The 14,835-nt window shown below is 40.9% G+C and overlaps 1 protein-coding gene across 1 annotated transcript in view; it reads left to right on the top strand.

Annotated features, from left to right (window-relative positions):
• LOC311233497 (receptor-type tyrosine-protein phosphatase N2-like) overlaps positions 1-14,835 on the top strand; it is a gene marked incomplete at both ends in the record, with an annotated part of 758,095 nt that overhangs the window by 704,811 nt on the left and 38,449 nt on the right. The window contains 2 exons of the mRNA XM_084320464.1: positions 4,150-4,316; positions 13,701-13,754. Of these exons, the coding sequence (XP_084176590.1) occupies positions 4,150-4,316; positions 13,701-13,754 (221 nt within the window). The remainder of the gene's footprint in view (positions 1-4,149; positions 4,317-13,700; positions 13,755-14,835) is intronic.

Raw genomic sequence — 14,835 nt, 5'->3', positions numbered from 1 at the left:
AATAACAAATTTTCCATCAAATGTTGTTTTTAAAAATGTAATTAAATTAAATTAAAATTCGTTTTTAATTTATATTTTGAAAATAAGTTCCACGAGGTGTATCAACAAGTTTGCAAAAATACAAAAACACAACAACCATTGCGTATCAAAATAAGGTGACTTTTAAGCAAAATATGTTGTGAGTGTGAAATTTCTTCCTCGTACACACATACACTAAGGCAGCTGTTACACTAATACAGTACTGTATATCTGTATGTCATGTATGTCATAAATGTCTTGATGAATTGAAAATGGGGGACCCTGATGTAAACAAGACGAAAGTATTTTTCTGGTCTGCATCCCCTTAACAATTGTTTGTATTGAGCCGTACTGTATTGTACCCGTTCTGCAATCTGTTAATAAAGTTTTCAATCAATCAATCAATGTTATACTTGCCTAAGTCATGCGATCGGCATCTTTGTATGTAACGTTAAAATGCACAAGTCACACAAGTGAGTTAGGCAGATGGGGATTTTTGAACGTAACAAGTGTTCTGATTGGCTGAGGACATAGGCACTAAGCCAGGGCGATGCAGCAGTGTGAGGCAGTGGCGTCGCGTGGGTAAAATAACAGGGGAAGCCAAAAAAAATTATTAAAAAAAAAGTATTAAATATTTTTATTAATATTTATTTTATTTTATTTTTTTAAGTCAAGCAGTCACCAATCACCATGTACACTACAGTATGGATCGGCGGCCAGTCAAACTTTCTTAACAGATTGCAGAATGGGTACAATACAGTACGGCTCAATACACACAATTGTATAAGGGGATGCAGACCAGAGAAAGACGTTTGTCTTGTTTACATCAGGGTCCCCCATTTTCAATTCATAGTGACATTTATGACATACAAGACATCATGACATCAAATATACAGTACTGTTACCCATAGATCCTGACAGAGTATATACATATGATGGGGAGGGGACTGTACATTAGGAGGGGGTGGGTGGGTGGGAGAGAAATATACATACGGCCGGTGTTGTTTTCGAGGACGGAGTAGGATTCCGCAGAACACCGGGAGAGAATATGACTGTCTATTAGACAAACGTGACAAGACAAACGTATTTCTCTGGTCTGCATCCCCTTAACAATTGTGTGTATTGAGCCGTACTGTATTGTACCCATTCTGCAATCTGTTAAATAAAGTTTTCATTCATTCATTCATTCATTCATTCATTCATTCAAGTGTCTGTTGCGCGGCGCGCCCAGCCATCAGAGCGTTCCTACTGTAAAATGCGGAAGCAGTCATTTCAGCCTCAGTTTTACTCGTTTATAAAAATGATTTAAAATGTTTATTAGCAACGCCGAGCTTTCAAACCCCGCCGCATCTGTGTGTGAAACCCTAATGGAACGCTGGGTACCTTTGACATTTATATCCGATATATTTTGGACCCACCGCTAGCTTTTAAGCAGTGCTTGATGGTGCACATTAACCTGGCTACTACGGAGGAATAAGTGACTGCGTATTCCAGCCCCTGGCTTGCATTGCAGTCATGAAAGGGTATACAAGCTTGCCTGATAACGTTAGTTAGTCAGTCAGGCTGCTCAGTGCTTACCTGGTCAATAATGTGGTCCTCCTCTTGCCAGATAGATTTGTTAAATCATAATATCCACAGTGGTGTGCTCTGCTGGTCCTCAGTACTACTAATGGGATGTCACGTTAGGTAGTCAGGTGGAAACGTGAACTTCTGACCTGCCCCGCCTCCAAGGGGAAAATATGCTGAGTGTTTTCCTCCCAGCTCCGTTTTAAACTTTTAGGGTGTGGCACAGTGGCAGTCAGCTCGAATCTGATTGGCTAGGATCGGATTTGGAGTTTGGACTCACTCTATAATGCTGGAAGCCTGGAGAAAGAGACCTACCCACTGCCTCTATCCTATACTAGCTGCAGTAGTGAGCACAGTCTGACAGTGTGTTAGAGGGAGTGAGAAGGAGAAGAGGGAGACATTAAAAAAAAAAAAAAAAATATAACACAGATGAAAAAGAATGTAAACTATATTAATTTTTTTTTTTTTTTTCATATTTCATAATTTGATATGAATTTATAGGGAGGCATGGCTTCCGTTGGCTTCCACAAGGATTCGCCACTGGTGTGAGGAGAGTACAGTTAGGCAGAAATCTCAATTTGGCCAAAAAATTACTTAGGCAATTATCGTATGAGGCTGACAATATATGTCTCTTTCATTGTGTTGAATTAGAAATAGATAGATTACTTTCTTTGTCCTGAGGGGGAAATTATTTTATTGTCACACAGCAGATATAAAGACATGGATTTGACGAAGGACTGATGAAGTTAGTGGTGTGTTTTTGGGGTATGAGTCTGTGGCTGAACGTGCTCCTTATTATGTTATGTGGCACGACCTAGGCCATCTAGTTAACCCTTTCACTGCCACACGACAGTGTTAAACCCTTTCACTACCACACTACAGAAGGTTAACCCTTCACTACCACACTACAGAAGGTTAACCCTTCACTACCACACTCCGTCTATAGTGTGGTAGTGAAAGGTTAACCTTCTGTAGTGTGGTAGTGAAAGGGTTAAGCAGCTCATGATTCTTGAGAAAACCCCAAAATGGTGCGCAATTCAGCAATAGGTCGAAATGGAGATATTGGCAATTTTGAGTGCTTTGAAATGTTCTCTATTATTGTCTCCTTATTTGCAAAACCTAATACGACTGGTAAATATGTTAATTATTGTTATTATTTTCCTCGCTGTGTGAAAAAACGACAGTTGTGTCAGAGCGGAGGGGAGTGACTACTGGCTAAGTACTTTCTGTCTCAGGTGTCAGAGAGGAGACGCACAGAAATGAGAGGAGAGGAGACGCACCAAAATCCATTCTGAGACAATGGGCCCAGTACTTTGTTGGCGGTGTGAAAATATGCCGGTTTGAACACACTGAAGTCAAAGTTTTTATGTACTCACATTTCTGTTTACTGGTTGCCAGATGCCTGTTTTTAAGTTCCAGCTGAGAGTTAGGAGCTGGAAAGCATAACGGTTCCATAGCCTGAAGTATCATGTAGTACAGGTCCAGATTTTAGAACAAGCCCACAGAAAATGTGTGTTTCACAAAGGTTTTTGTAATGTGTGTACCGGCATTAATTCGGCATGATTATCCGAATGAGGCTCTCGTCAACACAAAGGACTTTCCTGGCTTCTTCTACAACTTTCTCGTTGCGATCAGCCCCGCTTCGTATGACAAAAATTGTAAACACAAGCCCATGTGCTCATGTATTTATGGGCGTCGCTCGAAACTCCAACTCGCCAACGAAAGCACTCCTCTTGATTCACATGCAAATGTAATTCCGCCCCCACGCAATGACCAAAGTCACACGGAAACAGCCTTTTTTAAACAAAGAATTGTTACTATTAGAGATACTAAAACTGTTCACTTTTATAGTAAATATGTTCTTAAACATTCAAACTGTGATAATATGAAAATAAACTATCACATATTGGCTAGCTCCTCATAGAGGGGGTGGGAGGGGTTCTCCAGGATTAGCGGTCAGCTTCCTTCTCATCCCCCTCTCTGCCACCACCTCTAGTTTGACCAGCTCGACTCCCACCACTGAGCTAGCCTTCCTCACCAGCTTGTTCAGTTTGTTGGTGTCCCTAGAGTTGATGTAGCCCCCCCAGCATACAACAGCAAAGAAGAGGATGCTGGCTACTACAGACTGGTAAAATGACTGCAGCAGTCTATTGCACACATTGAAGGACCTCCTGCTATGTCCCTTCCTATAGAGGGCCTCTGTGTTGTCCGATCAGTCTAATTTGTTGTTCAGGTGTACTTGTCTGGTGATGGGAGTTGGGGGGGGGGGGGGGTACTCTTTCGACAGGCAACATTTTCTACTGTTTCTTTTCAATGTATACTGACTCGGCGTGTTGTGTGTCCGTGTGTGGATATATGTGTGTGTGTGTGTGTGTGTGTGTGTGTGTGTGTGTGTGTGTGTGTGTGTGTGTGTGTGTGTGTGTGTGTGTGTGTGTGTGTGTGTGTGTGGATATATGTGTGTGTGTGTGTGTGTGTGTGTGTGTGTGTGTGTGTGTGTGTGTGTGTGTGTGTGTGTGTGCGTGCACGTGCGTGCGTGCGTGCACGTGTGTGTGTGTGTGGTCATAGGTGAACTTGGTGTCTGAGCACATCTGGTGTGATGACTTCCTGGTGCGGAGCTTCTACCTGAAGAACATGCAGACCAACGAGACGCGCACTGTCACACAATTCCATTTCCTCACTTGGCTCAACCAGAACGTTCCGGAATCCAGCCGCACACTCCTAGACTTCCGCAGGTGAGGGAACTACCCCCCTTACTGCAAGGAACGCCATCTGGGGGACAGAACTGAATTGAGGAACTGAAAGGTTTAAGAAGAAACTGAAGGGTTATTTTTAGTTTTAAGAACTCTTTTTGCATAGTTTGTGCATTGGCTTTTTAATTGTTTCAAATCAGGAACCTGGTGAGGTTGGTTTCTTTTGTTTGTTATCGCAGGGCTCAAGCTCATATCACAACGATATTACTACTATCATGTTATACAGGCTCATTGAAACATATCACAAACATAATAAATTTACATTTTACATTTTGTCATTTAGCTGATGCTTTTATCCAGTTTTGTACGACAAGTTAGCAGGAAGGGTACAACTCTTTCGTTCATCAAAGTGTTGAAACTTGAGTGCTGCAGTGTCGAGTGTATAGTAGTAGAGACATGTTAGTATATTAGGAAGAGTGCATGACAGTCGAGGACCGTAAGACGTTTTTTTTCTTTCTTTTTTGTTATTTTCTCATTTCAGATATTGATTGAAGAAGTGTCTTTAGTCGACTGCAAAAGATTGTTTGTGTTTTAGCTGTCCTAACTGTGGTGGGAAGTTCGTTCCACCATTGTGGAGCAAGGACCGAGAATTGATGACCCTCCTGGTGCAAGGACAGGAGTGGGTCTGAGGCGGCCAGAAGATGTAGAGTGTAGGGGTCTGTTAGGGGTCTGTGGTGTGTAGTTAGAGACCATTGACCGGAGGTAGGCGGGAGCCGTTCCCTTCTCTGTGCGATATGCCAGGTTGAGGACCTTCAAGCGGATTCGTACGGCGATGGGGAGTCAGTGCAGGTCCCTAAGAAGTGGGGTAACATGGGCTGACTTTGGTAGGTTGGAGATAAGGCGGGTGGCTGCGTTCTGAATGAGTTGATGAGGCTTGTTGGTGGTAGACCAGCAAGCAGTGCATTGCAGTAGTCGAGGTGAGAGATGACTGTTGATTGGACAAGGAGTTGGGTGGCTTCTTTTGTCAGGAAGGGGCGGATCCTTCTGACATTGCTCAGAAGGAATCTGCAGGTTCTGGTTGTTATGGCGATGTGAGCGAAGAAGTTCAGCCGGTCGTCAAGGACAATGCCAAGGTTCTTGACAATCGGGGACACGGCCACAGCTACATTCTCCACTGTGATGGAAAGGTCGGTCAGGGGGGAGGATTTGGCCGGCAGGTGAAGCAATTCTGTTTTGCTTAGGTTCAGTTTGAGGTGGTTGGTCGTTATCCAGGCGGAGATGTTGAACAGACAGGCCGAGATTTTCTCAAAGATATGGATATCTGAGGGAGGAAAGGAGAGGAAGAGTTGAGTATCATTGGCATAGCAATGATACGAGAAGGCATGAGATGTGATAATGTTACCCAGAGATTTGGTGTGTAGAGGGGCCGAGCTCTGGTAGACACCCGTCCAGAGGGGGGCGGGGGACCGACAGGGTCCCTCTCTCCATGATACTTGGTAGGAGCGGTCGTCGAGATAGGATTTCAGCCATGCCAGCGCAGAGCCAGCCACTCCGTTTCCAGCGAGGGATGCGATGAGGATCTGATGGTTGACTGTGTCGAAGGCTGCAGACAGGTCCACGAGAAACAGGACAGAGGAGAGAGGCCCTTCGGAGTGAATAGCCTCTGTGACCGCTATGTTACTATTACTACTGTTGTCATGTGATACAGGTTCATTGAAACATATCACAAACATATTCAATCAATCAATCAATCAATCAGATTTATTTATATAGCACATTTAACATGACATGTGTCAACCAAAGTGCTGTACAGAGGGTAGATACATAGATACATATAGACAACAATCACAACTCCGTTTTATGGGAGGGCACACAGGCAAGCACACAGGAAAACAGGGCATGAGTCAGTGAACGGGAAAGGCTAGTAGGTAGAAGTGGGTTTTGAGCCTAGATTTGAAGGCATCTATCGAGGGGGCAAGCCTAATGGAGGTGGGGATGCTGTTCCACAGTGCAGGGGCTGCGACAGCAAAGGCACGGCCCCCCCCTGAGCTTGAGGTTAGACCTCCGGACTGTCAGGAGCCTCTGATCGGCTGACCTGAGGGACCTGGTGTTGGAATAGGGGGATAGGAGGTCTGAGATATAGGAGGGGGACTGACCATTAAGGGCTTTAAAAACAAATAGGAGAACCTTAAAATATATCCTGTAGCGTACTGGAAGCCAATAAAGGGAGGCAAGGACAGGGGTGATGTGGTCTCTCTTGCGGGTTCCGGTCAACAGTCTGGCAGCTGCGTTTTGTATCAGTTGTAAGCGGGACAGGGAAGACTGGTTAATGCCTATATAGAGGGAGTTGCAGTAGTCTAATCTAGATGAAATGAAAGCATGGATAACTCTCTGAAGGTCTGCAGGGGAGAGAAGGGCTTTGAGTTTAGCAATGGTGCGTAGTTAAAACATGCCTTTACCACTGAGTTCACTTGTCTGTCGAATTTAAATTGTGGATAAAAAATGACACCTAGGTTCTTGATATAAGGCTTGACCAGGGAGGACAAGTTGCCAAGACTATTGGTAAGGGTGGTGACAGCGTCTGGGGGACCGAAGAGGATTATTTCGCATTTGTTTTCATTTAGTTGTAATATGTTTTGAGCCATCCAAGATTTAACGTCATCCAGGCAGGACATGAGACTGTTAAGTAGAGACTGGTTTTTAGGTTTCAGCTAAACATAAAGCTGTGTGTCGTCAGCATAACAGTGAAAAGAGATGTTGTGCTTCTGAATGATTGAACCAAGGGGTAGCATGTAAAGAGAGAACAGGATCGGGCCAAGGATGGACCCTTGCGGGACCCCACAGGAGAGGGAGGTTGGGGGGAGGAGCAGTTGGCAATGTTGACAGCAAAGCTTCTATTTGTGAGATAGGAGGAGAACCATGCTAGTGCAGTGCCACTGACCCCAACCCCGTGTTGGAGACGATCTAATTGAATGGTGTGATCAACAGTGTCGAAAGCTGCGCTGAGGTCAATATTACTACTCTTGTCATGTGATACAGGCCCATTGAAACATATCACAAACATATTAGATTAGATTAGATTGCACTTTATTATCATTATATTTGCATACAATGAGATTTGCACCTTAAGTTTGAGTCCCAAATAGCATTGTATGCTAATATAATTTGCATATATTATATTACAATATATACATATATGTATGGTATATATGTATACAATATATACAATATTACTACTGTTGTCATGTAGGGACCCACCAGAAGAAAGACCACAGTTTGGGTCCTTTAAAATGGTAAATGGTAAATGGTTGCATTTATATAGCAGCTTTTTTCCAAAGCACTTTAAAATTTGTTCCTCACATTTTACCCATTCACTCACACATTCACACACCAATGGCAGAGGCAACCATGCAAGGTGCCATCCTGCTCATCGGGAGCAGTTATGGGTTAAGTGTCTTACTCAAGGACACTTCGACATACTGTCTGCGAGGAGCAGGGAATGGAACCAGGAACCTCCGGATTACCAGACGACTGCTCTACCTCCCGAGCCACTGTCACCCCCTGTAACCAGTGTCTTAGAGAAATTCCAGTTGGATGGGGTCACTTGGTTCGCCATCTCTGGGCTCAATCACCTCTAAACCTCCATATTTTGGTGTAAAGATCCAACGTGTGAAAAATCGGCTGTAAAGATCCAAGTTTTTACCTCACAACCTCCCAAGGTTCCAGATCATTGATTGTTGCATTCCCAGAGATGGTGAAATGGTCTTGGTGCAGGGGCAAAAAATATCCTCAGTGCTTTTTTGGATCAATAAAAGTGTACATTTGGAATGCACTGAAAGATACTCTGCCCCTATGAGTCAGATGCTTTAGCCCAGTGCTTCCCTTTCCATCTGTTTTCAACTGATGTATTGTTCAATTATTGTGTGAAAGCTGCCCCTTCTATCTTGGTTTGGATTTTCTCCAATGATAGACTTAAGTCCCAGTCAGTTATATATGGTTATATAACTTATATAGTTAAATGATATATCTTTTTTGTGTGTGTGGTGAAAGCCATTATTATAAGGTCTGTTCTGGCCAAGGCACCAGTTAGGAAATATTGCATTTACTCTCAGGGCAATGCAATATTTTTGGCAATCTCTTTCTCTCTCTCTCTCTCTCTCTCTCTCTCTCTCTCTCTCTCTCTCTCTCTCTCTCTCTCTCTCTCTCTCTCTCTCTCTCTCTCTCTCTCTCTCTCTCTCTCTCTCTCTCTCTCTCTCTCTCTCTCTCTCTCTCTCTCTCTCTCTCTCTCTCTGTGACTTGAATGAAACAAACGATAAAGCTGTCTTCATGTTCCTTCTCTCTCTCACTCTCTCCCTCCCCCTCTCTCTCTCTTCTCCCCTCTCTCTATCCCCCTCCCTCTCCTTCCCTGTTTGTTTGTAGCACCTAACTAGCGGTGGCCAGTGTCATTTTTGTGATGTTGCAGCTAGTAATATGAGCCCAGTTGCATAGTCACAAAGTGATCATTGGAGACTGTGACTCTGCAACCAAGGGGACTGCCCCCCCTCTCTTTTCCCTCCTTCTCCTCCTCCTCCTCCTCCCCTCTCTCCCTCCTTCTCTCTATCTATCCTTACTGTGCCAAATTACCTGTGATGACCTCTCGCCTTTATGCTTGCTCATGATTTGCTTGACTTTCTCTCGCTCTTCTCCTTTTCCTCTCTCTCTCTCTCTCTCTCTCTCTCTCTCTCTCTCTCTCTCTCTCTCTCTCTCTCTCTCTCTCTCTCTCTCTCTCTCTCTCTCTCTCTCTATCTATATCTCTCACTCCTCACCTGTGGAGTGCCTCCTTCGAATACCCCTCCCCTTTCCTCTTCTCCCAATCCCCCATTAGTGCTCCTCTGCTGGTGTTGCCATGGTAACATGACTTCTCCATTTTTTAAATGGCCTGCGTTTTTCTGTGCAGTCGAAAAGGAAACAGTATTGGCTTGCAATCAACAGTCAAGCAACCAGGGCCGGACTGGGGAAATAATTCATACCGGGAGATATAGCGCGAAATATAGCCCCAATCAGGCCACTTTTTAAGTGGGGGGTCTGGGGGTCCCCCACCCGGAATTTTTTTGTTACAAAGACTTAATTTCCTGCATTCTGGTGAATTTTAGTGCATGTGAATCACAAACTAATGAGCCAACAATTGCTTAGTACAATGTACTGTTATGAACCTCAAATAAAACTGTGGCACTAGCAATGGTACTCTCTCCACCTTCAAAAAGAAAAAAACAAGAGCACAACATATTTTTCTATTTACTATTATAATACAGTTAACCACTCTTTCCACCTATTCAAACAAGGCAAGAGCACAATACCATATTCACTTTACTGATGCACTACCCATCAACAGTTAAAATAGCCCTTTACACAAACATTAAATAACAGACCTTTCATTACAATACTATAATAACAGTAGCCACTGCCAGAATAGTGACACATGTATCACGTGTGGTGAGCACACGCATGCATGCACAACGAAGACAGAAGATTGCGTTGTCTCAATCATTTTAACTATAAAATGAGCTCAAAGTATGAGCTCACTGACTGAAATTTCCAACAAAAAGCATCAATTGTCAAATAATATTGATCACATTAACTAGACTAGATGTTTTTGAGGAAATTAGAAAGGGAACAACAACTTAACCCTTGTGTCTGATCAGATTCTTATTTTTTTGATAACTTTGCAGTGATTATGTTTGTAGCCAATGTGGCAAAGGTGTGTAATCTTTGAATTATCTTGGAATTATTTTGACTCTCTCTTTCATAAATTGTTTATTCAACTTCAGCCCCAATCATAACCACCACATATTGTTTTTTGTAATGTCAGATTTAACAACTCCTTTTGGGAGTGTGCCATCTGCCATTCCATTCGCCGCCTCCACGGTCAATCAGTTGTATCGCCTGGTCCCGCCTCCACCAATCACAAGCGGCAGCACGGCTCCATTGTGTGTGTGTGTGTCCGCGTGAGGGAGAGTCAGATAGTTCTCCAACTCTGTAGCAGACAGTGAAATCCTGGTTGTTCCCCACCCACCTGGTTATCTAAAAACTATCGCGCAGCGCCGCCGCCACAACTAGAAACAATGGCATGAAAAAAAAAAAAAAATTATAATAAAAGAAATATATAATTTTTTTTTTTTTTATCATTTTTTTTTTTTATCTGTGCAGGCCAGGCCACCGGGAAAACTCCTGGTGCTCCCGATGGCCAGTCCGGGCCTGCAAGCAACTGAACTGAATGTTTTTTTTATTTGTATTTGCATGTTTTGTAATATGTATTATAGATTCGACACACATGAAACAATGTATTTTAATGTGATATATATATATTCTCATAAGTTATAAGTTATTGACATGAAGAAGAGATAAAAGGGGTCCGTGCCACCTGTTCGCTTGGCACTAGATTGTTCAGCAGCTCATTCAGCTGCAATTAATTATGATGTGTTGTAGCCATTATAGAAGCTCATGAAGCTAATTATAAAGTGTCCAATCATAGCAATGATTTTATCAGGTCATTGATATACTGTAATAATTATGAGGTATCATATTACAGCATTACAATGAATTATGTGTATCCTTATAATACTTTATAGTAGGGCTCGGCTCTTAGATCATCATTTGTCTTATAATTATTTATAGCAGTGGTGGACCCAATCATAATAATTATAATAATTAAATAATTAAAGACATAATAAGTATTTATACATTATTTATATATTAATTTATTTTGAAGCATACATAATAATAATAATAATAATAATAATAATAATAATAATAATAATAATAATAATAATAATAATAATAATAATAATAATAATAATAATAATAATAATAATAATAATAATAATAATAATAATAATAATAATAATAATAATAATAATAATAATAATAATAATAATAATAATAATAATAATAATAATAATAATAATAATAATAATAATAATAATAATAATAATAATAATAATAATAATAATAATAATAATAATAATAATAATGAATACAAAACATTTACAATAAATGCAAACATAATAGAGTTTGTTCTCGATATAATAATAGTGCTCGATACTGCCGTCTAGCTGGATGTGGCCAGTATTGCACTTTGGCGACCTCAGACTCATTCCCTATGGTAACACCAAGGTCCCTGGATGAATAATGAATACAAATGTAAAAAAAAAAAGGAAAAACGATCAAATAACGTATATATACGTGGTTGGCGTTCAACGGCTGTCGGCCAAACACGTATATAATCATTGTTGGTGGGGATTGAGTTAAGCACCAGTTTGAAACTAATTTCTCAGAGTTGCAGATTTTCAGTGGCCAGTTTCACAGAATCTGCAATATAACCATTCAGAGGATCATAAGACAATATTATTAATATACTGTAAAGTGTAAATGGTAAATAAGGGCCCGGGATTGATCCCTGTGGGGTAGGTAAAAACTCTGACTGGGCAATTCATGATTTCACAGATTGAAGTCTCTCAGATGGAACCAACTGCAAGCATTTGTATCAAAGCCCACAATACGTAATATTTGCAAAAGAAGATAATGGTCAACTGTGTCAGATTCTATATAGTAGGGGTGGGCCCAATCTTGGATCATAATTTGTTGTGATATGCATTTGTGACCGGTGTGATCTTACTGCGTTGTGTTTGTTTCGATTCGACCCCTGTTAAGGGATTGCCCTGAGTGGGAGTTAAACCCCGGTCTCCCGCACCGGGGGCGACATCACAGACCACTGTACCAAGAGGTGAACTCACCTCTTGCTACTTGGTCTGGATGCCTCTGGGGAGTACCGCTTAACGTCCACAGCCACGTCACTACTTGTATCCGTGACTGTGGATAGACTGCGGTACCTCCGTTACACATTCACAGCGATATTATTGTGATATTCTTAGATAATCAACGCTTACGGTAATCTCTATTCATAACTTTCACCATAGCATATAGACACTGATACTTGTATTAGCTCAAATGTGTTTAACAATTATTTTTATTTATTTTATATCTTTTAGGCCTATCCTAAAGGCTGCAATTGGAGTAGTACATTGTTACCAACTTATTTGAGCTGTTCAGTAATTTGCAAACTAGCCATAGAAAAGCAAAGTGAAAGAAATATTGTGAAAGGTGAAAATGTGTAGAAATATTGTGATATGATGTTCTGGCGACCTCTACTTTAAATTAAGCTATTATTGATTTTAAGCTACAACAAGTAAAAAATTACAATATTTGTCTACACTGAAATACTATTTTTAGTATAAAGTGTGTTAAAAGTCTATTTCTACCCATATGTACTTTTCTGAAAGTAAACTTGCAATATATATTTTGGTACTTCTTATGTGCTTTCATGTACTAATTGTTGATTGTTGATGTAAAACGTTGATTTAGCATTTATTTTTTATTGACAAGGATGAAAAATGTATTATATTTGTGTGACTTGGAATACTGAAGAATGTGAGATCTTAACAGAATCTTCTAATGATCTTAAAGCATGTGGTGTGTGTGTGTGTGTGTGTGTGTGTGTGTGTGTGTGTGTGTGTGTGTGTGTGTGTGTGTGTGTGTGTGTGTGTGTGTGTGTGTGTGTGTGTGTGTGTGTGTGTGTGTGTGTGTGTGTGTGTGTGTGTGTGTGTGTGTGTGTGTGTGTGTGTGTGTGTGTGTGTGTGTGTGTGTGTGTGTGTGTGTGTGTGTCCAACTGTAATCAAGAGTTTTTGAGAAGCTTTTCTGAGGTGTCAGGGTCCAGGGAGTAGCTACTTTAAGTTCATCCAAAAAAGCACTTGCAGCTGTATTTGTATTTTTGGGATATATGGGGATAGCTTTTGTTATCTAGCGGAAGTCAATGAGGGCTATGGAGCACATGTCTGTTGCTAAGCAATACTCATGCCCCACACCCCACTAGCATGCATGATGTTGACAAAATGGTAATGTTCCCATTATTCGTATCATCTTTGAATCCACATGATGCACTCTATATGTCTCTCAGATACCATCCACTTTCAGTGCAGTCGATTAAAAAAAAGACAAACAAACACAGAAAAAAAGAAAACTCTGACACGAGAAGGTTGTCATGTCCAATTGTGATGTATCATAATGGGATAAACACACAGGTAATTATGGTCCTGTTCCGTCCAGGTGTCCCAGAGTCGTTCCGGTGGTGAGCCAGCATACACACTACCAGGGCCCCGGCTCTGCCACACCTACATGGAACAAAACCATAACTCATGTTATTGAGTATACCTGTGTTTACCCTGATATGACACCTGTCACTGTGAAAAAAATTGAATAATAATAATTCATTAGCAAATACATTTATTGAATGGAGAGTGCATTTCTGCCCTGTTTGTGTGTGTGTGCTATTTATTACAATGATTATACTTTGTTAACGCTTAATGGTCTGGTGTTGTGTTCTGTTTGCAGAAAGGTTAACAAGTGCTACCGGGGACGCTCGTGTCCTATTATAGTCCACTGCAGGTAAGTAGCAACACATTCCAATTCACTATCCTTATATAAACCTCCAGTGTGTGTATTTATGTGTGTGTATTTATGACAGCCCATCTATTTGCAGTTGTGAAATTTATCTAAATCACTTGGAGTGTGAATGTGATACATCACAAGAAACTACTCAACCTCTGCTGTCTTTAACTATGAATAAACACAATACTCTAACTTACCCTCTTTAGATAATAAAGTACTCAACCTCTACTGTCTTTAACTATGAGTGAACACAACACTCTAACTTACCATCTAATAACATTTGAAAACATTGTTCCTCTGAAAACCTAAAACTGACTTATATGGTTCTTAGTCTGACATACTCAATTGTAGAATTTCAGAAACAGAATTTCAGAATTATGGAATGGAAATCTTAGAATGAGGTGTTTATTAATTCAGGTACACAATTAAAAAGAAGTAAATTCTGTGAAATACAGGTAAAACATATCTGTTAATTGTGCTTTCCTGTTTTTACCCGAGATAAAGAGCTGTGTATCATGATTCTTACCATTTAATAACACAGCCTTCCTAGTCAACATAAATGTTCTCCCATGACCTCCTGGTTTAGCGCATTCCTGCACATATAAATTAATATATATAAATGAATGAACAAGTAAATAAACACAAATAGCATCTGTGTAAAGCAGTAAAATATAAATATAAAGTATAAATAATATATAAAGTTTGTATGGCCACTTGCGTTGCTCGGTCTCGTTTTCACTTTCATACTTTTGAGGGAAGACAAAGGAAGATGGTTAAACAATTATTTTTAAAAAGGGAGGTAAAAAAGAAAACGTTAATCTTGCAACTTCACAAAACCCACGGAGAACAGTGACTTTTTAATTGGCGACACACAAAGTTTGAACAGTGGCTTGGAGTCTGAGTGATGAGGAGACAGGAGAGGAGGGAGGAGGAGGAGTCTGGGTGATGAGGAGACAGGAGAGGAGGGAGGAGGAGGAGGAGCAGCAGCAGCTGTCCCTCTGGTTTCTGAAGTGAACTACTGCTGCTGTTCAAATATGGGCCAGAACATTTTCCTACTTTAAAGGGTAACCAAAAACAA

The sequence above is a fragment of the Notolepis coatsorum genome (genome assembly GCF_963971535.1).
Source record: "Notolepis coatsorum genome assembly, chromosome: 8".
NCBI classification, from domain to species: Eukaryota; Metazoa; Chordata; class Actinopteri; order Aulopiformes; family Paralepididae; genus Notolepis; species Notolepis coatsorum.
Note: the sequence above shows the minus strand (reverse complement) of the source record. Positions and strands in the feature narration are given on the sequence as shown.